General features: G+C 45.8%; 3 protein-coding genes across 3 annotated transcripts in view; 1 reads left to right on the plus strand and 2 right to left on the minus strand.

Annotated features, from left to right (window-relative positions):
- Window positions 1–7,682: 7,682 nt before the first annotated feature.
- Window positions 7,683–12,075, minus strand: si:ch211-256a21.4 (uncharacterized). Its single transcript, XM_053427060.1, has 4 exons — window positions 11,815–12,075; window positions 11,463–11,685; window positions 9,245–9,436; window positions 7,683–8,869 (listed from the first exon to the last, which is right to left on the minus strand). The coding sequence occupies exons 1-4, from the start codon at window positions 11,920–11,922 to the stop codon at window positions 8,613–8,615; spliced, it is 780 nt and encodes a 259-aa protein (XP_053283035.1). The 5' UTR covers window positions 11,923–12,075; the 3' UTR covers window positions 7,683–8,612.
- A 478-nt stretch (window positions 12,076–12,553) lies between these two features.
- accs (1-aminocyclopropane-1-carboxylate synthase homolog (Arabidopsis)(non-functional)) lies at window positions 12,554–20,620 on the minus strand. The gene is made up of 16 exons (XM_053427730.1): window positions 20,192–20,620; window positions 19,431–20,081; window positions 18,142–18,896; window positions 17,990–18,049; window positions 17,796–17,866; window positions 17,636–17,705; window positions 17,198–17,264; window positions 16,895–16,992; window positions 16,633–16,710; window positions 16,335–16,435; window positions 15,772–15,861; window positions 15,617–15,662; window positions 15,345–15,486; window positions 14,356–14,498; window positions 14,083–14,236; window positions 12,554–13,453 (listed from the first exon to the last, which is right to left on the minus strand). Exons 2-16 carry the CDS (start codon window positions 20,059–20,061, stop codon window positions 13,038–13,040), a joined length of 2,922 nt encoding a protein of 973 aa, XP_053283705.1. The 5' UTR covers window positions 20,062–20,081; window positions 20,192–20,620; the 3' UTR covers window positions 12,554–13,037.
- A 1,319-nt stretch (window positions 20,621–21,939) lies between these two features.
- The window catches only part of furinb (furin (paired basic amino acid cleaving enzyme) b), a 95,618-nt gene continuing 92,064 nt past the window's right edge, over window positions 21,940–25,493 (plus strand). Inside the window, 1 exon segment of the mRNA XM_053427822.1 lies at window positions 21,940–22,470. The gene's annotated coding sequence lies outside the window, so the exon portion shown is untranslated.

Here is a 25,493-nt window from a genome sequence, read left to right on the forward strand (position 1 = left end):
CAGGCTTAGCTCCGAGGGGAGAACACAGAAGGGCTTAGGGCTGATTGCAGGCTGTGACAAGGAAAGGAGGAGAGGGATCAGACCTTCGGGGCAGAACTTTGTGAGCTAAAGGTCCCCAAAAAAAAAAAAAGATACTCCGACAACTCAAATCACACAGCAGCTTAACGAAAAGTGTCAATAACAGACACGGACAATAAAGTGGGTTCCATAGCAGCATTGGTATGTTCCTCGTGGGGAATGAAATGTCACCGTCGTCCACATTTGAATAAAATGATGAGATTTCCAAATGTCATGAAGAATGCTATCTTCGTGACTGTACAGTATATCAAGATAGAGGGGGCCCTTCGCTGTCACATTTCCACGAGTGTTATGAAATATATTGAGCATTTGGTATGCACAATTTAATTACTCCCAAAAGTGAAGCCAAGTAAAGTTAATCGCCCCCTGGTGGCTGCAGTAGAGGTCATAGCACTTCATGTGGGGGGAATGGGGCATCGAACAAACTAAAAAGTCCACATCAAATATATATTTTTTCAAAGATGATTTCTGTTTCATCGATGCTCAATTTTTTTAAAATTATTCCAGTAAGTTTGGTTATACTTTGGGAATTGGATTCTATAACTATGGGGGGGAAACATTATGATTGACAGCTGAGACGTTGAGCACGTGTCTGTGGAACCTTCACACTGCTACTCCTCGTCACAGTGACCACTGTGCAGACTCTGGCTCCAAATGAGAAACTGAAGGTTTGAAATTACAGCTTCACAATGCGAGGAAGTGGAGACGCATCATCCATCTTTATGAACAGTCTGTGCTTGTGAATACGCTCACAATGATAAGCTGATTTTTAATGTTTAAGCTTCGTTTAGCTCGTTAGCATGCTAATTAGCACACATTATAACCAATAGAGAAGTGAAGTTTGCCGGCATTTGGAGTTAAAAAAACGTGGTTGATTTTAAAGCCTGATCTTATGACCTGAATCTGACCAGTGATGAATAGATAAGCGATCACCAAAGATATTAGTCTGAGGAGATTTCCACCGAGTGTTACACAATATTCAAAGCATTTTGATATGCAAATCTTAATGAGGCTTTCATAGCATGTTCGAGAACTCCTGCGGGCTCGCCCTGCCGATTGTCAGCGAGTGGCTCCCCTCTGTCCGGCTCCACCATCCCTCACCTGGAGACATGATTTGGCAGATTACAACTCAAAGAGGTAGACTTCAATTCGTGGCTATCCGTCAAAGCTAACTGCCAGAACAAAGCCCTCAGCCCACTACTCAAATCCCCCCTCGTTCATCTTCCCTCCCCCCCCGTCTCTCCCTTTCAAAGTCTCGTTTCGCTCCCCTCTCACCTTCACCTCCAGTTTTGTTAATAATCAATTACGTGATTATTCCAATGAGGTGATTAATAACCGCCTCTCCCTCCCTCCGTGCCGCAGGTTTGCCTGCTCATAATCACACAGTGACAGCCGGGGAGGGGGGGGGCGGGTTCCATCTTGTGGCCCGGCGTGACCCCGGCGTGACTCGGGTGCTTCGTGTTGTCGGCTCATCCTGACTGATGGAGCTTTAACAGAGAGTGGAGATGCCCCATAACAGCATCAGGGCGCTGACAGCCTGACACCGCAGTATCTCCCGTATCCAGCTATCCAAATATTCATTTTATTGGATAGTCTTGTCTCGGGGCCGCATTAATTCATTCCAAGTCTTGCATTAAAACTTTCCCTGAGGCGACGCAGAGTTATTTTCGGTTTTGAACAGGTTCCATTTATCTCCTCTGTTCGGGCGAGTTAGACAATATGGAGAACAACTTAAGCTACAGCGACTGTGAGTGTCCATTTTTAAGAACCTCCTTCTGGAAGAAAAAATTAAAAAACAAATCCTATTACCATAGCGAGATAGGCCGTATAAAAGTCGATAAAATGCAGAGATTGCAGTGTGCGTACATTGTAAGACTGTGCTGCAGTGTACAGTACAGCCCCGTGGAAAAGTGAGACCTGTAACGGAGCCCGACGATCCAGACGGATGTTGATCCACTCGCGGTAAACCAAATGAAATTAAACCCTAAGCTGGATTCAGGAGCAGTGGAGTGGGGAGACGGGAGAATCAGTGTCTTTAATCAAAAAACTATGCTCTTTAATTCTGTGTTAATTAAATGCAGATCTCCCTGATTGAGGAGCGGTCCTCCTGACGCCAGCAGACCTCCAGTCGCATAGAACACCCACTCACTGGATTTGTCTTGTGCTTAACCACGAATTAGTCCTCTTCTCTCACACTGTCTGGTGCTGGTTTACACAGAAGGCCCGTCAGCTAGGGGATAGTGGCTCGCAAACAGATTTTAAACATTCAGCATCCTGGCGGGGAGGATTGTTTTGTAACACCTTAATAAGTGGGCGACATCCGCACAGTTCTCAAGTGGAATCCGAGCAAAATATTGGATTCTCTGTGCCGAATTTCTATTTGTCTCCTCGGTGGTCATTCTCCCACTCACCCTCCCCTCTCTTCCCTTCCGCAGCCCCCCTCCATCAATGTAATGAGCGAATCATGGCCACTAGGGAGGGATGTAGAGAGAAAAATTGGTCCCATTATGTGTCAAGGAGTGTGAAAAGAGCAGCGCTGTTGTCTGTCAACTCTGCCCCCCCCCCGAACTATCCCTGGTCTTAACTTCCAAGCGAACACAAAGAGCTCCTCTACGCACACATATATATCAGCTTATTAATTCTCTGTCTTTTAACCAAAAAGTCCATTATGGGAAATGCCAGGACAGCCGTGCCCTCCTCTGCACCAGCTCTGCCAGAGCACAGACAAGAGAACAATGGCCACAGTAACACGCGCTGATCCGAGGCTGATTCAGAATGACTGGTCATAGAGCCGACTTACAGAGTACAGTAATTATAGTGAGGCGATGGCACGGGATGCTCTGGGCAGGTGAGGGGGGGGGCACCGCGGAGGGAGGTTGTTGTCATTTGGCCGGCAGTCCACTTGGAGAGAGGGATGGGTATCGATGTCAGAGCCAGGACGGCGAAGCATCTTTCAACCAGCCACCGCAGCCGCTCACACCCACCAGCAGGCAGCGGTTATTATAGCACCCCCGCCTCCCACAGCAACGTGATGATAACTGCAGGCTTTACGAGCGCAGGTATAAACATGTGCTGGAAAGGTTTCAGGAGGACAGCTTGGAAAGGTGAGTCACATGTAGTCTGTGGACACTGACAGAGAGAGGAGTCCGACTCAGGGGAACTGGGGGGGCGGGGGGGAGGTTTGTTCACTGCAGCAGAATACAGAGGTGCCTCAGGACGCGACTGACAAGCATGTGGTCCCTGTGGTTCGGAGGGGGAACGTAACTGGCCCTGAATAAATAAAGATCACAAATAAATACAGCACCCGCCTGCTCGGCGAGTGCCCGGGGACCCCGCGCAGATCCGAAGGTATTGATACTGCTTTGCATTGGCTGGCCCGTCTGAACAAGCAAGTGCAACAGTCTCTGCATAAGCAAATACATCTCTTACCGATCAGGGAGTAAGGGAACGAGGCGAGGGAGCTCCGCCACGGCCTCCTCATAATAACAATGATAAAAATGCTATCCTTCAATTCATAACTCCCTTTCACTCTCCCGTTACCGACTTTCCCACCGGCTCCCGCAGGAAACACATCATTCTAATATACACATGTTTTTTCATCCCATCACTTCTTTTTTTTTTTTATTGTGAGAGACCTGCAGGAGAGACAGTGAGGGAGACGCAGACGGAGAGAGGCAGAGAGGACGGGACTGTTTATTCACTCAGATGGTCCAACGTGCGTGGAATAGATTTCGAGCTGAAGAGACAGCGGGCCACACAATAGTTGGAGTCAGTGGGTGAGAGGAGGGTGATGCTGTGGAAACCACTTCCTCGCTGTTTCCTCCAGGGGCCAACGCAGGAGAAGAGTACAGTGAGACTTTGGACACTGATGAGTTCACTGCCATCAGTGACCGGTGCAGCGTCGCTAGTGGCAAGGACACATCTATTAAAATTAAATAGTATATTGTACATTCAGCAGGACGGCCGAGGAGGTGCAGTCTGGCTAGCGGCTATGAGAGGATGTACTTAGGCAGCGGTTTCTGAGGGTTGACAGCTTCGTCCAAAATCAGCAGCCTCGTCCGTCGGGGGCTGCATTGGAAGATCGATCCCAGTGGCGTTGTTAGACTTTGGCTCCTGAACTGGATAAAAGCCATAGATTGTCCATAAAAATGCACATTATGACAGCTCACCAGAAGGGAAGCCAAATACTCTTGATCGCCCTCTGGTGGCTACGTCATGAACCTGCCTCCTCCATGTTAATGGATGGGACTTACACGTTAAATACATTATCCTCAAAGATTGTGTCTGACCTGAATCTGGCCGATCTCAGATGAAGACAGGGGATCATCAAAGATATCAGAGTTCAGTCTCCACCAAATTTAATAGCAAATTATACGGAACCATGATCATGTATGTACCAGAATATCTTTAAAATGTTGTTTCATCTATTGAGTTAATATGGCGAGATATTTAACACAAGAGAAAAGTGTCAAACTTTCATTACTATGTTACAACCATCTTTGCTCCATGCAAGGTCACGATGTAGTGCCAACACTTCTGCTGTTTGAATTCAATGGTAAAAGTGCTACACTAAGTAGTCTAGAAGGAGTGATTTTGGATCCAGCCTGAGTGAATGAGCGCCTCATCTTCCCAGATCTCATTGCTTTTGAGATTACTCTTTTCCCAGGGTGACTCACGTGTGCTCTTTTCTCTCCCCAGCCTCCTCTCGCTTCACTTCCTCGTGCCATTCACTGTCATTGTGAAAATGCGCGTCTCCACTGACTCCACTGGTAGACTAAAACCCATTATCATAAATATGCCAATAAGTAACTTCACACAACGTGTCTTCCAAAAGCAAGCGCACTCTGTATGCAAAGCAGCGGCACGCTGTTAAAGAAGCTGGCGCCAAGTGATTATATTTGTAATTTAATTTCCTTGGTCACGCAGAGATAAGAGAAGGGAGCGGCTACATTTGGCCGGGAATGAATAGGGTGACAAGAATGGGACTACGGCTTCATTGTCTGGACTGAGATGTCCGAGACGACACCACTTATGAAGAAGGGAAGCGGCTGGCAGATATGGCTGCACACAGCGGGGGGTTTTCATAATTCGACACTGAAAGACACAGACCTCTCTCTGCTGTCTCTCGTGACGTTCTGTCAGGCAAAACCACCTGCACTCTCGAACCCAGTGGATGAATCTAAGTGCAGGATAATCAAGAAACTCTGCAAGCAACGTCTCTCCCCCTCTCCGTCTGTCTCCTTCGCACTCGACGAAATGTAATCAGCCGGGTGGTCTGGGTGAGATGTCAGTCACAAAGAGCGACGGCTCAGTGCAGATTCCACAGGCAAGAGGAACTGGGTCACTGGGAGAGAAGCAAGTGAAGGACACAAGGTGTACTCTCCCCTTGTCCCCCCCCCCCCCCCCCCACAGTGCACGTCCCGTCTTCTTCTCCCTCCCTCTGTCTGCTTTTCCTGAGATTGTGCAACTGCAGACCACAAATTTCCTGACTTGAGAGTTTCCACTTATACTGATGACAACGCCGCGGCGAGCGCCATGGAGGACGATGGAGGAAAAAGAGTGCGATGCAAAGTTCATCCAAAACATCTGACACCGCACAGCATTCAGGGAAAGTGTGAAAGTATTTTGTCGCATCTCTCTCCCTCTTATCTTTATGTGTGTCGCCCCCCCCCCCCCCCCCCCCCCCCCGCTGTCTTGTCTTTCTGCGTATTTCCTCAGTGTTTTCACTTTGTACCCAAAAGCATTAACGTGGTCAGGAAAGTTACAAATACTACTACAGTGAATTATGTAAACCACAGAGAAACAAAGCTGTGAAAAAAAGATCTCTGATGTCTTTATATCATAAGTCATCATGCTCCCACAGCGAGCCACATAAAACTTGATTTCCTAAGTAGTCGTTTGTTTAGTGGTACACATTCTGGCTCAAAACTTCTCTTCTCAAATATGCTCCACAATATTCATCTCACTTTGTCTCGCAAATAAAAGACAAACACATGCACATACATGCAGAGAGCTCCTAATAGATTTATTTACTCTGATTTCATTACTTAAATGAAAAGCATTTCCCCGGGTTTCACTGCAAGAGGTGAAGTGATAAATGTAACACCAGCACCACCAAAAGGTAAAAGGAGGAAACAGCAGTTTTTTTTTTTTGGTTTGTTCTCGTTTCATACTAAATACCAACTTACAGCTCTGAACATCAGATTAAAGACGCCTCGCCTTGGCAGTCGGCTCGTTTTCTTATTTATCCTAATGAACACGACCGCAGACACACAGGAGCGCGGAGAAACACACACTTCACGGGGAGGGGCGACAAAGTGGCTGCGCGGCATAATTAGTAGGACATGGCTGCATAATTGGTCTCTAATTGATATGAAGAGCGCTGGTGTAGCCCAGGCTGTGTTGAACACATGCGGGCAGGAAACGCCGGCGGTCTCTTGGGTATCTCTGTGCCATCTTCTGACTGATGTCTCTGTAGCAAATGCCCTTCAACAATCAGCGCCCACCATCTCTCTGTGTCTATCAGGCCACCTGTCTATCGCCGCGTAGCATCTTCCACCATTCATCTGTCACCCCCCCCCCCCCCCCCCCCCCCCCCTTTGTGCCTAAACATCTCAAAATCTCTCTATCGCCACGTTGACTCTGGGTTGCCGTCCTCTGAAGGCATTCGCGACCTCGAGGTCTGTGTCGCTCAGGAAGGGGAAAGAGCAGCGTTTGTGCTTTTGGGTGGTGGAGAGAAAAGAAAGCAAGGGGGGGGCTTTAAGAGAGGCAGGCAGCCATAAAAGAGTGTTTGCTTTCCAGAGGCCCAGACAGTGGATGCCAGGGGAAATAAAAGCCACTTTAGATGGAGAGGAAATCAATTTTAAAAGTGCTATTATTTACAAAGGTTAGTGGGTTACCTGCGCTCTTAATTTAGCAAATGAGGTTTGAAGAGGGTTCTGTTTAAAAAGGAGAGACGCACGAAAGGTCCCCACACCGTGGAGGGAGTGGAGTTGAAGTTCTGATGGGGATGCTCTCCAGAACATTTGTGTTCATGGATCGCGTGCTGATGCAAGACGACCTTCAAGGACATTCTCCTCATTTACACAGCAATTAAGCGCTACCCTCTTGGTAAATTGAAAAAGAGACAAAAATCCTCTGTGGATTTAATAACAAACTCATTACCAGGGCCCAACAGGGCGGAACTGCCTTTTAATTAGAGCAACACCTGATTAACGCCCAATTAACAGAGCCAGGGCCACTTAATTCTCCCCCACTTTGGCAGGTTGAGAACATAAACATAAGCAGTCCAGCGTCAGAGTGCTTCCTTTCCTCCTGGGAGCGTGTGAGAGAAAAAGTAAATAACGACTTTGGAGGCAATCTGTTGTCTGGTGGTCCACACGCTCTGCAGAGCTGGCAACTGAACACTGGAAATGCACGAGGTAAGCGTTTCAAAAAGGAGTCAGGTGACACGTGGAACCCCTGGTGGGCAGATGTAGGACAAGTGTCCGGGCGGTGAACCATTTTCAGCCTCAAAACCACACTGTCACAAAGTCAAGGATGTAAAAGTTTGAAAACGTTGATTTCCTGCAGCGGTGGAAGGATTTGTAGAGCACAGTCAGATAGAGGACAGTACATTCAGGTCTCAATATGACTGCTAATTTTATTATAGAAAAAACTAGTTATAAACAGGTTACAAATGGTCACAAACACATTTGTACAGTGCATCTGTGTGCAGCACTTCCTCTATCATCACTCACACACAGAGATCCGGGGCGATTTGGAAACTTCTGCATCGAACGGCCGACATTCTGGTTAGTGAACGACCCGCTCCGGCTCCTGAGCCACAGCTGCCCGACATAACCACAAATATTTATGACTCATGATCAGCTTCATACAGGAAACAACAGAGGAGCACAATGTGAATTTTCTATTTCATAATGTCTCCTAACATCTCATATTAAAACAATTTTTAGTAAAATAATTCAAAAAGAAGGTGATCGTCCTCGGTTGAGTTTCACTGTCAGAAGTGTCACGTGGTCATCACAAGATGGAGCTGTTTTAACATTCATCGAGCACGTTGCAGCACCTTCTTCATTTTTCAGGTAAAGGAACAAGTTCAAAGAGAAAACCTGGATGTGTTCCCGGCCCAGAGGCAAAGCTGGACGACCGGCCTGTCTGAATTTCAAATTTTTGCAAAACACAGATCCTACACATCACCTTGACAGGGAGCAGCCCCCATCTTGCATTTGATCTCCCCGCCATCATTATTGGTCCTTAGTGTATTTTGAAAAAGTGCATCTTGAAAACCAACAATGCAGAATTTACCACGGCGGTCAAACCCTGCAGGACGCGTTCAGTCCCTCTGACTTTCAGGAGGCCGAGAATCTCAATTTCTCGAGACACAGTTGATAAGGAATCAGTTTGGTTGTGTTGTTTTTGTGTAGCTAACACGTTCACAATCATTTCCTCCGCCACATCCTTACAGCTGCATTGCATTCACGGTGGCCATGCACCATCTTTGGGATAATGTCTCTCTCGATGTTTCCAGGCTGCTACACATTGCTATAAGAGCGTTTAGCAGCCCTTAGTTGAGTGGTAATCCGCCAAGACTCCACGGCCTTCTCCAGGTCCGGTAGCATGTCCGGCACTGTCGCTTGTTCCACGATAAAGACGGTCGCCTCCACGATCATCAGCAGGACCCAACCGAGAGCCCCGAGCCAATAGGAAGAGCCGAGGACCGAGACGTCTTGACGGATCTCTTCCCGGTGCTGATAAGTGAAAAGAGACCAGCTGAGGAGGAAGAAGAAACCTGACGGAGGAGAAAAACGAGTTAAATCAAGTATCATTGTGAGGGAATAAAAAGTCATTAAGGTCAATTATTACATGCCCTGAGCTTTAGAAACGAGTTTATATGATAATGAACTGCAATTCCAAGGAAAGTAAAAAAGTCTCTTTAAAAACTGCTGCCTTGCAGGGTATGCAAATGAGTAGTACTTGGAAAAATAACTTCCATAGGTGTGTGTTTGACATGGACTACACAATCCAAAAGCTATTTGGAGGTTAACTGGAGCTATTTTTACTACTTTACTTGGAATTTATATATTATTTAAAAAGGTGAAACATAAAAACATGTGGAGCTCAGGGGAACAAATTTCTCACTTTATTCTGAGCAGTACTGTTATACCTGTGGAGGCCATGGTGAGCAGCAGCAGGGTGGTGGGGTAGAGCGCCTGTCCGGCCATGAGCAGAGAGCGGGTGTTGGAGTACGACCGCACCGTCCGAGACGTCCAGCAGAGGGCAAACACCAGACACAGGGCCCCAGTGCTCATGGCCATGAGGAAGGAGAGGACACCGAATACTTGCTCTGCTTCCAGGGCTGGAGGATGCAAAATAACACACACATTTATTCACAGTAAATAAACTTCACTATAAAACTGGCAGAGCTACATTCATAGTTCTGCTAGTAAGGATCAGTGGGTAGAATTTAGTGATATCTAGTGGTAGAGTTGCATGTTGCAGCTTAAATACCCCTCAACTCACCCCCCTCTTCCCAACAAGACAGAGAACCTGTGGCAGATTTCACTTGTCATGAAATCTCAAAAGATCTTAAGTTTGTCCCATTTTGGTGACTGTAGAAAACATGGCGACCTCCATAGCGAGGATGTGAGGATAAAGTGTTTAAATATAAAGGTAAAAGAAATCAAACAATTGTACGATTTAGATGAAACACACTCGTGAAAACATCACTAGGATTGTTTTATATTCAATTTCTGTCAATAGATCCCTTTCAGCTAAATCTTACACACTGGACCTTTGAGAAGTGAACACGATGAAGTGATGACAAATGCTCCCACACAACATGGGTGTTTCTACACCTGAAACCAGAGGAGTAAAATCAAGAGTTTGTGAACCTTCTCTACAAATACAGGATGTTACCTCACACTGTGTTCCTTTCATTCTGAAAAATACCATTTGAATGAAGCAAATGACTCAGCAAATATAGAAAATGTCATGTTGTTTAGTGATCATTACACTAATGTGTTACTCTGACATCACACGACTTAAATTAAACAGCTAACAGTTGAATGAATTGTCATTGTGATACATGTATTGTGATTTAGTCTTTGTATTTCCTATGACTTCATGCTCTTCTGTCAAAGAAGACCAACGATGTCTTCTTGGCTCAAGGGACGGCTGGTTTAAGAACATAATGGAAAACTGTATTGCCATCGTATCCTTATTATATTATAGATGTAATTATTATTTCAGTACCTTTGGTAAATCTAACGATGTAGTATTAGGGCCAATTCAAGACAAAAAGATCGGACATGTCGAGAATAAAGTCATAATTTTAGGCTACGTGTTATTTTGGACGCTGGATATCTGTTACCTGTGTTGAATTTAGAATGTGCAGGATCTTGTTAGGAGAAAGACCCACAGAGACTTGGAGGAATTAGCTTTTTTTCTGTGGAGGAGGAAATGTTTGCTGGATGTCACTGGTTACATCGGTGTGATATTTAAATTGGTTTCATGGTTTAACAGGAAATAATGAGAAGGGTAATTACGTTTTCTTGGATCCAGAAGGAGTGGAACTCTAGAACGTGTTTTTCTTGTTGGTTGTTTCATTCATTTTTCTTTTCCTCTAAATATCATAACTTTTTCCTCATTAAATTGTGACTTTATTCTGGTAATATTAATGTTTTTTTCTCATACTCCGTTGTTGTAATTGTTGTTTATTTATTATATCTTTTATTTTGTTGAATTCACAATGTCCATCATTTATCCACTGCTACCAGAGTTCTTTAATATCTTCCACTAAAAACTTGAAAGGACATCAGCTGTCTCCAGCCTTTACAGGCGGAGGATTAGCAGACCACTATACCTGTGAGGACACAGGGCTTAGATCACATTATATAAGATTGTCTGCATAAAAATCCTGGTGGAAATAGAAACAAATTGAAAGGGGGAACTTAATTTACAATGCCAAGAAACAAGATTTAGTTGAGAATCAAAGACCAGGTTTCGGCTGATTTCATCACATCTGCCTACAGCCGCGTGTGAGATGCTCAGCAGATACAAGGAATGCACTTCACTGCAGGAGCAAGCACAAACACGTTCACTAACCAGTTCTTTCACAAGCGCCTCCTGACAATGATCCTCATTTCAGGTGAAAAATAAGTGGCCCTAAGGCAGATCTCTAATGCAACCAGTGCCTTAACTTACACAACACAACACGGCATGACATATTTATGGCTCATTGTTTATTCCGCCCTTTCAGGTACCCGTTTCTTCAAAAGGTTATCAGGTAAAACTTTAACCTAACCCAGAGAGACAGGTTCAGACAGGCTTCTGGTTATATTTGATGATAGTAAACAGGTGTAACGCAGCTATTTGTGTCTCACCATTGAAGACAGTGCCCTGTTTAAGGCTGGTCTGGTCACTTCCAGTGTTGTTTGACTCTGTCCAGAGCCCCTGGTCCTTCAGCCAGTATGGTGTCCACACTGCATAGCTCACGCACAGGCAGCCCGCCAGCCCCACACAGGACTGAGCAAACCTGAAGCGACTGTTGGAATCTTCCAAGTCCAGAAACCTCATATTTCTCAAAGCACTGACGGACGAGAGAGGCTGGAAAAAAACAATTGGAAATAGCTGAGTTACTAGTGTCAGGTTACTGCATGGGAAAACTAACCCTGTTGCCTTGTTCATATACATCAGCTACATTACAAATATACAGAATAGCAATAAAAGTCTTACCTTTCTTGTCAGTGGTGGAACAAAGCTGTGAAGTCTGTGCACAAGGTGATCAGAGCAGCTCCTGGTGTTTACGACTGTACAAACTACAATACCAACACCCAGGCACATTATGACTCATGACCACTCAAGCCGTCACTCGCAGATCAAACCCCCTCAGTGATGCTCCACCTCCGCTGCAATGGAAACTCCCCCAACCGACGCTTAAATTCCCCCGGAATTCTCCACCGTGACCCACCACTGTAGACAAAGTGAAAGCGTTAAAAGAGAAAACGGTCACTCGATATTTGAGGAAGCAGGTTTTATTAGCTGATTTAAAGTAAGAGGAAGAAAGAGGAAAGAGGAAAGAGGAATTAAAAAAAGGTGTAAAACCCCTTTTATAGTTTAGAGCATTAAACTGCTCAGACATTTGATCAAGTCAAATGCAGCAGCTGTGTGTGTGTGTGTGTGGGAGGTGTCATTATATATGACAAATCATTTAAGAAAGTCCCACTCTCGATTTCTCTCGGTGGGGCTCCGTTTTGTGGCAGTTACTATTTTAAACATCATTCCCCTTCGTCACAACCACCTTCGCTTTCCTTTGCTGCAATGGAACAGCGCCCACAGTGTTACACTTTAATGTGCGCAGGACATTTTTTTGTATGAATATAGATATTATATATCTTTAATATAAAAATATAAATATAGTATTTCTCATAATAATTCAACGCTCAAAAAAAGACAATGATGAATTCCTGTACTGCAGTAGATCATTCACTTTAATGAAAGGACAATACAGTCTGGTAAAATAAAGTGCATATGATGGAAATAATAAAAGATTTACAATTCAGATTAACAGACTATTAAAGTTTGAGAACAGAACGGAACTGCTTTTGGTTGCTTTTACATTTGGCATTCACTCAGAATTTGAACATTAAAGTTTTGACTGTGGATTACAAAAGTTTCAAGGCCTTCTCCTCTAGCAGCTTAAAAATAAGGCCAGCAGATGCAGATAGAAAAGTACTTCCTCGTGTTCTTCCATCCCGGCCTTGGCTGCGGTGCTTTCCTTCTTCCTTCCTCTTCAAGTGGCTCTTAGCTTACGTTTGCTCTTCGCTCCTCAAAAAACAGGAATCGGATTTGACCTGGCTTCAGCATTTTGTGTCGAGCTGCTCTGCAAATAAACGCGGCAAGCGAGTTGGATGCTTATTTGCTCCCGCTCGAAAAAACTGGCAAGCTACATCCTAAACCTACTTACTGGCCCTTTGTAGCAGGGCCTTGAAAACATCTAGAATCTCCGGGTCCTCTCCGGCAGACAGCTCTGGAGTGTTCTTCTCCAGCCAATCGGAGGAGTGGATTTGTTGCCTGAGTGTACCAATCAGAGAGTCCAGACACTCCGCGTGCTTCGATGATTGGCAGTTCAGCAACACGAGCTCCTCGGGGGCCAACAAGGCTTCTTCTGGAACAGGGCTATCCTTCTCCTTCAGCGGGTCGGCTGACTCCTGCCGGGGAGATGGTGTTGAATGAACAGTCGCGGCGTTGTCCGAGTCGCCACTGTCCTCTTTCACTGACGTCTCCTTCTCCTCACTGGCTTCTTTGATGGACTGTGGATGGGGGCTGGTACTTTCCCTCATTTCTTTCAAAGCCGCCCTGAATCGCTTCAGGCCTGAAATAACACAAAACATTCGCAGAACAATTTAACAACTATTATCCAATCAATACCTAGTTTGAGACACAGAGCAGGAGATAGGCTGGAACAACCCAATCTACTGACTGTGTAAATTAATAAAATAGATGCCAATGCCAAGTTTAGGGCAGACAATGAAAACTTGAAAAATAGATATAACCTTTGAAAGTAGGATTTGTCATTTGTTTCTGAAACACTTCTTTGTTGAAATTCTCTTCACATCCCGATAGCCTTCAGATATATGTCTGTGCACTCACTGTAATAAATAGGACGAATCATTTCATTTTGAAGAATTGAAATGATTGGCTGGTGTACCTGTCCCTAACTGACTTGCCTGTGCAAACCCTGTCCATGCTCGCATTGCGCATAAGCCAGAGAGACATACACCTCTGAGGCAGAGACAAAAGGTCAGAGGTTAGCTGGCGAGTCACAGAAAAGTCAGTTGTCGGGTGGTTTATGTGTTTTGGGGGCGTAGCTTTGAGGAGAGTGGCTGATGGGAGGAGGTGGGATGTTACTGGAGGTAGCTAACTGTTCCAGGACTACCAACCCTGGCTTTGAGACACTGAAACTTTGGGCATATGAAGTTAGTATATACAAAAGAAACTGACCGAGTTGAAGGTTGCATTGTTGGTCTGCAAAGACGATGCGGAACCAGCCGGGCACGGAGCAGGAGAAGGCCTGACCACAGCTCAGCACCACCTTGTTTCGGAGGAAACTCCTCCACATACACAACTCCTCCTCAAACGATGAGTCTCTGAGGAACTGCCAACACAGAGACAGAAATCATAAGGCCATTAAGTGTGAGAGAATTCAATTTCACTGAGGTAAGCAGAAGTTAAGAGTGAACAGCCCTGACGTTGTAATCTAAAACATGCTCTCACCTTCCTGAGGTCGGCCCAGACATACAGCGCAGCACGCCGGTCCAGGTAGGGGATGCCCAGACTCTGCAGCTCTCCTGTCACGTAGCTGTGAGAAGCTTTCAGTCGGCTTCTGTTCACTGGCAGGAACTCTTCACTGATCCACTCTGCAACACGAGAAAAATATGCAACGACAACAGAGTAAGTGTAAATTAAATGTTACAAATCTTTGTGCAGAGTGATGTAGCAGCTGAGCCCCACGCTGTGCTCGCGTAATACCAGAGGGAAATGATGATGGTTCCCAGGAACGGGCAAAGTGATGGGGAGCACATTTGAATTATTTTTAAAAGTTGCCATCTGAAGTCATTTGCAATCATGGATTTAAACTCTAAAACAACTAATTGTATTGCAAGTGTGAAATTGGACTTGTTTTCACCAAAAGGCTGAAAGGGAGGATCATAGTTCCTGTTGTGTTCATATGAGATTTTCAGACCGGAACAATAATAAACCACAGGAATAATAATGCACGAGATCTGGACTTCCTGATATGAAGAACGCAGCAGGAGATTCTCTGAGCCTTCGGGCTTCAGGCAGAGATGGCGCAGCGCACAGGAAGGAGGACGCAACACATTAATTCCACTGAGGAGATAAGGTGTTTGTTTGTTTTTTATCAACACTGACATCAGACCAAAAGCTCTTTTATCAGCTACATTGACATCTACTTCGGTATCTTCTGTGTGAGAGATCTTCCTCTTTTTCATGCTGTGATATATTATCATTATTTCTTTTTTCTGTTCGAGTCAGTCGCGTCTCCTGCTGTGTTCTCACACAGACATTATTTTAGTTTTTAGTAAGGGACCGGCAGGAGAAACTCCGGAGATTGTCTGCTGCAGCTGACTCAGACGTTTGCATCCTCAAATGCAGCCCCTCCGGATAATTTCAAGAGATTATCCAGAGGTCAGTGCAAACATGACATGACTACTACAGCACAGGTGAAACACTTGGATCCGTACCTCTGTCCTGAAGCAGCTGTGCTATCTGGTGCTGCGTGGGTCCAGAGATCCCGTGGAATGAGCCCAGCAGGGCCACAGCTTCCACTATGTGTCTGTTCTCGGAATGCAGAGTTCCTACTCTCATTCCTGACATTGCAAAGTCCTGGGAGGGAAGAGAAGGAGTAAATGAGAGGGAGCTGCGAGAGCCAACCCCCCCAGTGGAGAGAAGCACAGATTTAACTCTACTGTCAGCACGAATATAAAATGTCCCATAGCCACAGAACAGGATGTACCTTGCTCAACCCCCACATTACGTGCGTCCTCTGTGGGTCTGGCAAACTGGAATAAAGGACACGTTATTAGCAGCTGAGAGGCAGTCCTCAGACACAGTTGTGATGATTAACGGTCTGATGGGGTAATAATCCAGAAATTAGGATTTGCACAGTACCTGTCTGCACTGAGGACACTGTGGAAGGTGAAAGATTCATCAAAGACCGTCAGCATGTACACCTCGTCCACAATGGCGTGGAGTTCGTTTCTGAAGAGGGTGAAGGTGGAGGGAGAGGCGGCGTCAATAGAGATTGCTTTTATATTGTTACTTATGGTGTACGTTGAAGAAAGTGTAACATAAATGTAAAATAGGTCCTTGGATGTCCTGCGTCAGCGTAAAAGGTGCTGAGGTTTACGGTTACAACAGCTCAGTGCCTCGCAGGGGTCTACGGAAGGAATTAACTCGGGCAAGATCATTTAGAAAACAATAGGTGGTGCAGGAGACTCCTTGGCACATGGCTGCACTTGACAATATGCTGATGGTGAAAGGAGGTGATAAAACTCCATCAAGAGTGCACGATATTCCGCACACGGGACAGAGCTCTCAGCCGTAAAATAAAAAGGAGTTCACACTTGGATGCAGTGGCCTGGCGCTGTGTTTTAAAGGTGCCAGTGGAGTACAGACCAGGGGGGGGGAGTGGTATTACAGCGTTAGATAACAGTGCAGGGCCAAATAAATACCTTTTGGCAAACTCCAAGAAGGCCATCATTTCCGCCAGGGTGTAGACATCAGCCAGAGGATTATGGGGGTTCATTAGTATGACCCCTCGGATCGTCAACCCCTACAAGAGAAAGCAAGTTTTTTTTGAGCAAATACAAATTTATACACTGTATCAAGCGTTTTGTAAGAGAACGGTGCAAAATAGAGGGAGAAAAGGAGCATTCAAAGTGTTTCTCTTTGCCTGAGCATTATTTAAGTGGTACGGTCTGTCTTTAAATATTTATCAAGGGCTTCAGAAAACAGGCACTCATGAAATACCTCTTGCTCAGCTTGTTTCAGACCTTCTTCTAGTTTCCCCACGGTGAGGTGGAAGGGACGACTGTCTTTGCCATCAGCCTACAAATAACGAAATAACAAGTGGAAGGGGAAAAACAGGTTAACTGGGCAGCTGGCAATACGCTCGAGATCGCACTTAAAGCTTCAGGCAAATTGCAAGAAGATGTTACGCAACCAGCACGGAGCATCCATCCCCCCAAAAACACATCATTACTGCGAGTAGATCCGGCTGTGGGTTTCTTACCTCACAGTCCAAAGGAACATGGAAGAGATTAACATCACTATACAAATGCAGATCCTCTGTGATGACGCCGTAGAAAGGAGTGGAAATAAGAATTGCATCTGCAACACAAAAAACACAAACACACTGCAGTGGCACGAAGGACAAAGTAATTTGTGTGATAGCCGGATTCATTCGGAAGTTTATGTTAAAACAATTATCCATAATCTTCGTCCCATTTCTCATTGCCGGTGAATATTTGTGTGTTTTTACACAAAATAAATATGGGTGCATTGTATGTTTATGTTAATAAATTTGCGAACTTACCTTCAGGGTCACAAATTACCGCAGCAACACACGAGAAAAGGGAGCCGCAACCATTCATCACCACAACCTGAACAAACACAGAAAATCGAATTAAGCCTCAGAGGAAGGTTCTTCCTTCTAAAGAAGCCATTCATTACATCTGCAAATTAAGCCGGTCCCCTTTGAACTGCTGAGGTTGTTTAATCTTGGCTGCACTTCGCATTTTAAACAACCATTAATAGGTGAGTCACATGAATTCACCACATCTCGATATCTGCAAAAACTTTCATCTTGATCATGTATCGCACAAACTCTGGAGACTCCATTTCCGCGAATACAGTGAGTGATGTGCCATTTGTTCACTTCCTGTCACACAACTGTGGTAGCGGTTGTCTCACACGTGTTGTTCACACTGCTTATGTAACAGTCCAGCATTAAAAGCGATTATCTTTCACTCACATTTTCGGCTTTGAGCGGCTTCGGAGCGGAGCAGTAGTGAGTCAGGAAGTCGGCCACCGCCTGTCTCAGGCTGAAAGATGGAAATGTTTTTTTTTAAAGATGGTTTACGTTAACTTCAGCAGGAGCCACGGGACAGAAGATCCACACTTTAATCTCTTACAATGTGTGTCCCCTCCAGTCGGAGTATTGCAACAGAGGCGGGTCAATTTGCAGCATGTCAGGCTTGGTCATCTGTGGCACAAACAAAAAAATGAAATTCATTTTGTGAAAGTGGGTAAAATAATTTTGAATAATGCAAAGTGACAAACTCATAATTCAGGGCATTAGAGAATCTGAGCGCACAATTTATCTCACCCGCTCTAGGAGGAGATCGTAGCATAGTTTGTTCTCACTGGTTCCCATGTTGATGACACCCTATGAGGGAGAGAAAGAAGACCACCTGCTTGGTAATCGGAGAAGTTTTATCTAATAATAGCTATTCAACAGCTGCAGTGACTCAGACTTACATGAGGGTTTTTTGTCTCGTGGTATTTGTCCTGTGCATATTGGAAAAACCCTTCCTGGAGAATGCCCTGATGCTGTCGGAACCTATTACCACGATTGGACAGGTAAATGCTAGGGGCGGGGGGCACTTCACCCGTCAGTACTGCTACAACAATCGGAGGCGTTTTGCCGGCCTTGACAGATGTAGGTGGTGTTAAGGTTGTAGCCTCCTGCGTGGGAACAGCCTGAGCCGTGGGAGCCTCTGAAGGCGTCTGAGATAAAGATGACATGACGGCGGCAGCAGCCGTGGTTATCAGTGAGGCTGATGGATGAGCTGGGGGGAAAACGTGGGGGTCAGTCGGCGGAGTCGCAGTGGTCGGAGCAGCCTGTCTGACAGCAGCCAATGCGCCCGTGAGCATGGTGAAGAGGCGGAGCTCGTGCTGGCGCTCCTGTTCCGCCCGTCTCTCCTCCCGCTCCTCCCTGCGCTCCTCGGCCTGCAGCTCCCTCTCCAGACGCGACTCCTCCAGGGAGAGGAGACGTTCCTCTGCCGACCTCTGCCAGTTCAGGAAGCTGACCAGGGCTCTGTCCAGGCTGGCCTGACCGCCACACCGAGCACCTCCGTGGCTCCATGACGTTTTCCCACCGCGGCGACGCTTCCTCTGTCTGGCGGAGGCTGGGGAAGGAGAACCACCTTGGCTGGGCTGCTCCAGTGACACAGGACGACCAGCCAGCTGGATGGCAGCTGCGGCAGAACCCGCAATGTTCACGTCACTAAAACCTGGAGATGTAAAAAAGAAACAGAAACGGCTACATGTCATTTTTTAACTTTATGATGGCTGTCATGGTGATGACACGGTGGCCCTGAGGACTTGACGCAATGCAACATAAGAAAACACAAGCAAATAGACATGTAAATAACACATGTAAATGGAAAAAACATCCTCATCATTTTGACAACATATGCACTGCAAATACTCACAACGCAACCAAATACTCACAACTACTCTTGTGTTGCAGAGTTTGTATTGTAAGTATTTGATTGCGTTGCGAATATTTTCTTGTCTGGCGAGTAATTGGATGTCTGTGTGTATTTTGTAGTACTTTGAGTATTTGGTTCCATTGGGATGCGAGCATTTGCTTGTGTTTTGAGTATTTGGTTGATTGCAAGTGTTTGGTTGTGTATTTACAATGTATGTCTTTATGCAGAGCATGTATCGTCAAATCGATGGTGTTTTCTGTGTTATGTGTATTTGCGTGTGTTTAGCTCTCAGGGCCGCCGTCATATAATAGTCATGGTGCATGTATTGCCAACCTGAAGGGGAGACTCCTGGGTTTGTTGAGCTCTCTCCTCGCCCCAGTGTGTCGTCCAGCCCCAGCAGAGACTGCCCATCGGTCTCCTGATCATCTCCAGATCCGTAGTACATCTCAGGGGGGGCGACTCCTGAGTTCAGCAGGCTCTCCTCCACATCCTCACATTTTATACCCAGCGGGTCGCCTGCTTTAGGGGGCTGACCGAACAGAAACCCACCTGAGGAGGCAGGGCCAAAGGCCCCGGGTGGGACCCCCTGCAGGAAGGCGTCCGCGCCCTGGAAAACCTGCTGGGCGATGACGGCCCCGCCCAGGGAGGCGTAGGTGATGGCGGGCCGGTTCGCCAGCACCCGGTCCATCACGTCATAGAACTTCCAGGACCTCATCTTGTGATTGTCTTTGATCCGCCGGTACTCCAGCTTCATCTTCTTAATCTTCTCCCGGCACTGGTCCCCCGTGCGGAAGATTCCCTTCTCCCGCAAGACGTGGGCGATGCGGTCGAACACCCGCTGGTTGCGGAGCGAGCTCTCCAGCTCGATCTGCACCGACTCGTCGGACCACAGCTGCAGCAGCTCCACGATCTCCGGGTCCGTCCAGTTGCTGCCTCGCTCGTGTCTCCGGCCGCGGAAGTCCATCCTCGGACTGAAGTTGCAGTCTGCGGCACAGGAGGAGAACATGAGCAGTGAGCCCGGGTTATCATGGCTCCTTCAGGAACACACGCAGCGAATCACCTCCTCCATCATTAACGATTAAATACTAGTGTACCTGCTTATGCTCTCCGGCCGTAAATCAAAAGGGCAGCTCTCCTGCTTCCTTCTGTTGTGGAGCGGTGTCTGACACGGGACGTCCACCTCACTGCACACATGTCACGGCTGTTGCTCGCTAGCCCGGTTCGTAACAGACCTAACCGGCGCTGCTTTGTACATCCGGTGCTAAAACCCCCCAGTCATTGGGACGGGCAGCTGCATAGACGGGTAGCTGTGTCAGGGCTTGGTGAGACACGGGGGATCGACGCGCACAGGAAACATCTACATCCGGGTTGACTGCACATGCGTGCTGTCTTCATTCAGGGATAACTTTGGTCCGTGCTAGCGCTGCTGAAAGCGGGCGGGTACACTCGTACCAGGCTGCTGTGGGGTTAAACTAGACCATGCCATACTTCTGTGTGTGCAACTGCTGAAGACGGCCACAAGATGGCGGCCACAGCTAGAGACACAACAAGCTTAACGCTGCTGTGAGGGGAAAACAAGGATGTGTGTGTTTTATACACCGGGATAGCCCGGAATTTCATTTTTTTTTATATCGGGCTGTGAAGTTTAAAGTTCAGAGGTCAGGATTCATCTTTCTGGCTTTCTATCTATCTATTCATCCATCTAAGTATCTATATGTCTAATTATCTATCTATGTATCTATATCTATGTATCTCTATCTATCTCTTTATTTGTCTATCTATCTATCTGCCTGCATGTCTGTCTCTATCTATCCATCAATCCATCTATCAATCTATCTGCCAGTCTATCTGTCTGTGTATCTATCTTTCTATCTATCTATGTCTGTATATCTATCTATCTATATCTATCTATCTATCTATCTATTCAAGACTACTTTACATATCATACGTCTACTTAAACGATCTGTCATCACTGACAATAATTCAACTCCCCCTTCATCTCTATCAGACATTTTCTTATGTATAAGCACTTTAAACATTGACACACTTCTCCATTACATTAAAAACTGTTTCTTCTAATCAATGTCGTAATACTCTTATTTTGTTGATGTTTCCATTTACACACAAGAGTAATCCCTCACATGTGGCTGTCAGAAGTTTTTCCTTCTTTTGGGGGGGAGTTCCTTTCCTTAGTCTTATTAAAAAAACGACTGTAAAAAACATGGCAGCCTCCGTAGAGAGGACCCGCTCCTGATGTAAATATAAAGTACTTAAATATAAAGGGCCCATTCTAGGGTAAAGAAAACAAGTATTTGTACAATTTAGATGAAACACACTTGTGAAAACATAACTAGGATTATTTTATATCCAAGATCTCCTTAACCTAAATCTTACACACTGAACCTTTAAGTGTTAAGAACACAGGATGTCACAATTTGTTAAGCCCTATGAGAAAAATGGGATTTGAGAATATGGGCTATACAAAAAAAATTGTTTGATTGATTGTAATTAATAATTGTAATAATTATTTTATTATTGTACATTTCATTTCTAAACCTTCATAAGAGGATTGGCGGATGACACTTTTGAGATTTCAATTGTGCCTGTACAGTGACAATACAAAAATTATTTATCAAATTTTTATAACGTTATTTTCAAATTTATCTCCCATGCTTTAAAATCGAACAAAAAATGTATAATGGGACCTAGGGTGAGATTGTACGCTCCTCGAGCTACCTCAAAAAGGGGGCCCCGCCCGTGCCTCGGACCGTGCGGTGCTACAAATCAAGCGCACGCGGCGTCTCCGGTCGGCTCTGCACGTGACGTATTTCCTGGAGAAAGGGTTTCTGGCAGTTTGTTTTCACCCCCATCCAGCGGTGAGCCGCTACACTGAGCTGACGCGGAGTCAATGGGTTCTCACACCTTTTTCAGTGATCTCCTAGTGCGTGTGTTGGAACTTCAGGTGTGCGAGTGAGTGACAGCCGGCACACTCCGGTAGAACCTCCCAGGCACACCCACAAGAAGTGAAGAAAGAAGTGGCGCTGGAAGTTCACCGGCAGAGTGTCAGCATGGTGCTGATGGTGGTGACGGCAAGTTGGAGGCGGCCGACCAGTAACACCGGATAGTTGCATTCATCACTTCAGAGGAGGAAGAAGAGGAGGAGGAGGAGGATGGGCGTGTGCGTAAGGCGGTGCTGCTGCTGCTCATCTTCTTCATCCATGTAAAGTTGAAAGTCGAGCCGCAGGAGAAGAAGAAGAAGGAGAAGCGGGGGAGAGTCTCCACCCGGAGGCAGAAGACGAGACAAGGAGGAGGGTGAGGATGAGGAGGCACCGCGGCGGCTCGGTGCTCGTTGTGGGCGTCTGACCAGGCGAAGGTAACCGGTGGATTCCTGTAGTTTTTAGTTGTAACCAAAGCGGGGAGGGGAGCAGCGGAACAGTGGGTGGGAACAATGGGAGTATTTGTAGAAAGCACGAGGATTTTTTTTTTTTGAAGGCATACGCTGCCTCACCAGTCCTCCCAGTCAGGTGGACCCTTCCATCCTCCCCCCTCCTCCAGTCAGGCTTCCTTAAAGCAATTTAAGGTGGACTTCAATTTAGCTTTGATATTCGAGCTGCTCTGATCCGCGCTGCCTCGTCTCTGAACTTAGTTTTTTTGGGGTAAGACAAAGGCATGTTTGTTGTTGTTGTTTTTTTTTGTTGTCTTGACAGTTTGTTGTGGTTAATTCTGAATCAAGCCTCACTCCACTCTCTTAATTTAGATTTATGCTCTTGCTCTGTTCCCTCCCCTATGGTCGCTCTTTAACATTTTCTTTCTCTTCCTTATTCACCCTGAAGCTTTAATACCCCCCCCCCCCCCCCCCCCTCATCACTTACTTTTATCTGCGTAAGGTGGGAATTGCTGTAATAAATATCAGTTAGTTCAGTGCCTCAGAAGCCAGGGGTTGGAATTTGTTTATACCAAACTGCCTCACCGTTCCTCCTCACAACGATATAAAGCATGTGGCTGGTTTTTAAAGGGAAGCACTGCTTTGAAAAAAAACTAATCGTAGAAACTCGGCTTAAAGTGATCAGACTCATTCTGTCCTGTCCTCTGGCTGCTCTTGTTATTGTGTTGCCTCCAGTGCAACTCCCACCGGGATCTCGACGGGGGCTGAAGTCAAGGTCACCAGGCAAACCGCACGGCTCCGAGCCCCCCTGCACAATTGGATTACACTACCTCACCACGTCTGAGATTATCCAATAAAACTAATCTTTGGTTCCCTCTCTTTGTTTGGCCCAAATCCTGCCCGGGCCAGCTCGGAGATAAAGGCTCTTAAAAGGGTTGTTTTTTGTGTTATGTGTAGGTAGGCGAGTGGGGGGGGGTTCACATCCATACTGTGAGAGAGATAACATGTTTTCAGACTGTTGATTTTCCCCAAGCACTGATAATTCTTCAGGTGTGTGCGGACATTTTCCAAGACGCATTAAAACAGGAAGGCAGTGGAGGGAACCGGAGCAGGGAGACAAACTTTTCAGCTGTATAACTCGTCTACAAACTAGGGCAGAGAGCGTTGTGGATGAGCGGAGGTTTGACACAGGGAACAGTGCCAAGGTTCGAATGGCTGTTAAAAACCGGGGTTGGATCTCATTACTTTCCAAAATTGATTATTTCTGCTGGACACAGAGCCGGTGCCCTCGACAACGTTTTTACCAGGCTTTTCCATCTCCGCAGCTGGAAGACGGCAGGAGCTAAGATGGATCAGGCTTTAGAAGTACTCAGTCACGGCGTTCCTGCTCACTTCACACCGTGCCTCGGATCATCGCCACTTCCAGCTGTGAACCGCTGTCCTGACTGAGTGCAAGATGCTGGTGCAATGCTTCTGCTTTTCTCCAATCACATTTTAACTAAGAGCAATTTTCCCTCTCACGGGAGGATGCCTGGCTGTCGGAGGTACTTCACATATGCGGCTCCTCTCTCCCGTGCCTCGTTGTTTTTAATGACAGGACAGTGAAGGATACATGTTGAGTGTTGATTTGGCTGGCGGGCTGCTTCAAATTGAGCATGAGTGCTGCCTGTGCTCTGTCACAGCACTGCTAATGGGAATCACCTGCTCGTCCCCGTCAATATCCCCATTTATGTTCATCACGTCTTTCTCGAGTAATACTACAGGAGGTTCGTCAGATACCTCACATTTGCAGTACTGAACATGTTCGCGTTACCGCAGGCTTCTGCGGCTGTTCGCCAGGCAGTTGCTCGGGAGCAGCCGTGGGTGAAGGGTTTTCCGGGTCATACACAGTTTTCCGGGTCATACACATTTTTCCAGACGGGAAGGAAAAATCAAAGCAGCAACTTTCTTTACTGTCTCGAGCCAAGTTCTGTAACTCCAAGTCTTTTCTGATATTGCTGTACTCTGCATGAAGTAGATCTGGAGCGAGACTATTTTTATAAAATCAAATATCAGAAAGTGTGGAAGTCAGTGCCGTCTGTGCCTGGTGGATATGGTAATGTCACCGCATCAATATCATCAGTGGGAATGGGAGGCAAGCAGATAATTAATCATTTGACTCAACCATAACTGATTGATCTGGGATTTTTGAAGCAAATACCAATATGGATATTTGAGACATGAAATAATGATACCCTGAGAAACCTCCTGTTTTATTTATGATCTCTTTGGAAGGGATCAATCAAGTGTGGCTTTTTGAAGAGGTTTGACAAACATGCTTTTTTCTGAGGCTAGATATTGTCAAAAAGATAGATAGATATTTTATATATACATCTGTAAAAAAAAATGTATCTCCTTGCATATAATGCAGGGAGATATAGTGATTGGGTGGTCAACCTGTAGTAATTTGATTTCCAGAGCAGAACTCATCAACTCTCACTTCATATATTTTAATCATGTAGTTAAGTGGTGCGGTTTGATATTTTGGGGTTGCCGGGGGAAATGTCACCTCCTGATGATGCTTGTTATCTGAAATGGCAGTGCTAGGTGATATAAAGGTAATGAGTGGTACTTTTTTATTGAAGATTTATTATATAAGATATAAATTTATATAAAAAACTGAAGTAGGATTCCCAGAGCCTGACATGTCCGTGGCAAAGAAACGTCATTAACACCTCCACTTACCGGCTGTACCTTCTCTGGCTCTGTTCTCACATTGGCTCACTCAGATATTTTGACAACATTAGGGTTTTTAAGAAAGTTCAGGAAAGTGTCTGGACCAGCTGACTCGGACATTTGCGTTGTCACGTACAATGGAAAATTTCAGCAAAAAAAATAGAAACCAGTTTATATTTGAAATCTGCTAAATATTGATTATTGTATCAACAATATATCAATACAGTATGAATATCACCGTGTTGATATTAATTTATCTAACCCCACTCACATGATCTTCTTACACCTTTCCTTGA

This window comes from Pleuronectes platessa, chromosome 7 (genome assembly GCF_947347685.1).
Source record: "Pleuronectes platessa chromosome 7, fPlePla1.1, whole genome shotgun sequence".
Taxonomy (NCBI): domain Eukaryota; kingdom Metazoa; phylum Chordata; class Actinopteri; order Pleuronectiformes; family Pleuronectidae; genus Pleuronectes; species Pleuronectes platessa.

Bases quoted from the DNA above. Each gene is read 5' to 3' on its own strand.
- si:ch211-256a21.4 (XM_053427060.1), bottom strand. From the start codon at position 11,922: ATGTGCCTGGGTGTTGGTATTGTAGTTTGTACAGTCGTAAACACCAGG. The intron at 11,686-11,814 runs GTAAGACTTTTA...GTTTTTTTCCAG, and splicing joins TTCCACCACTGACAAGAAAG to CCTCTCTCGTCCGTCAGTGC. The intron at 8,870-9,244 runs GTATAACAGTAC...CTCCTCCGTCAG, and splicing joins GCTCACCATGGCCTCCACAG to GTTTCTTCTTCCTCCTCAGC.
- accs (XM_053427730.1), bottom strand. From the start codon at position 20,061: ATGGACTTCCGCGGCCGGAGACACGAGCGAGGCAGCAACTGGACGGAC. The intron at 18,050-18,141 runs GTAAGTCTGAGT...TCTCCCTCATAG, and splicing joins ACGAGACAAAAAACCCTCAT to GGTGTCATCAACATGGGAAC. The intron at 13,454-14,082 runs GTCAGTTTCTTT...GTGTTATTTCAG, and splicing joins ACAATGCAACCTTCAACTCG to GCCTGAAGCGATTCAGGGCG.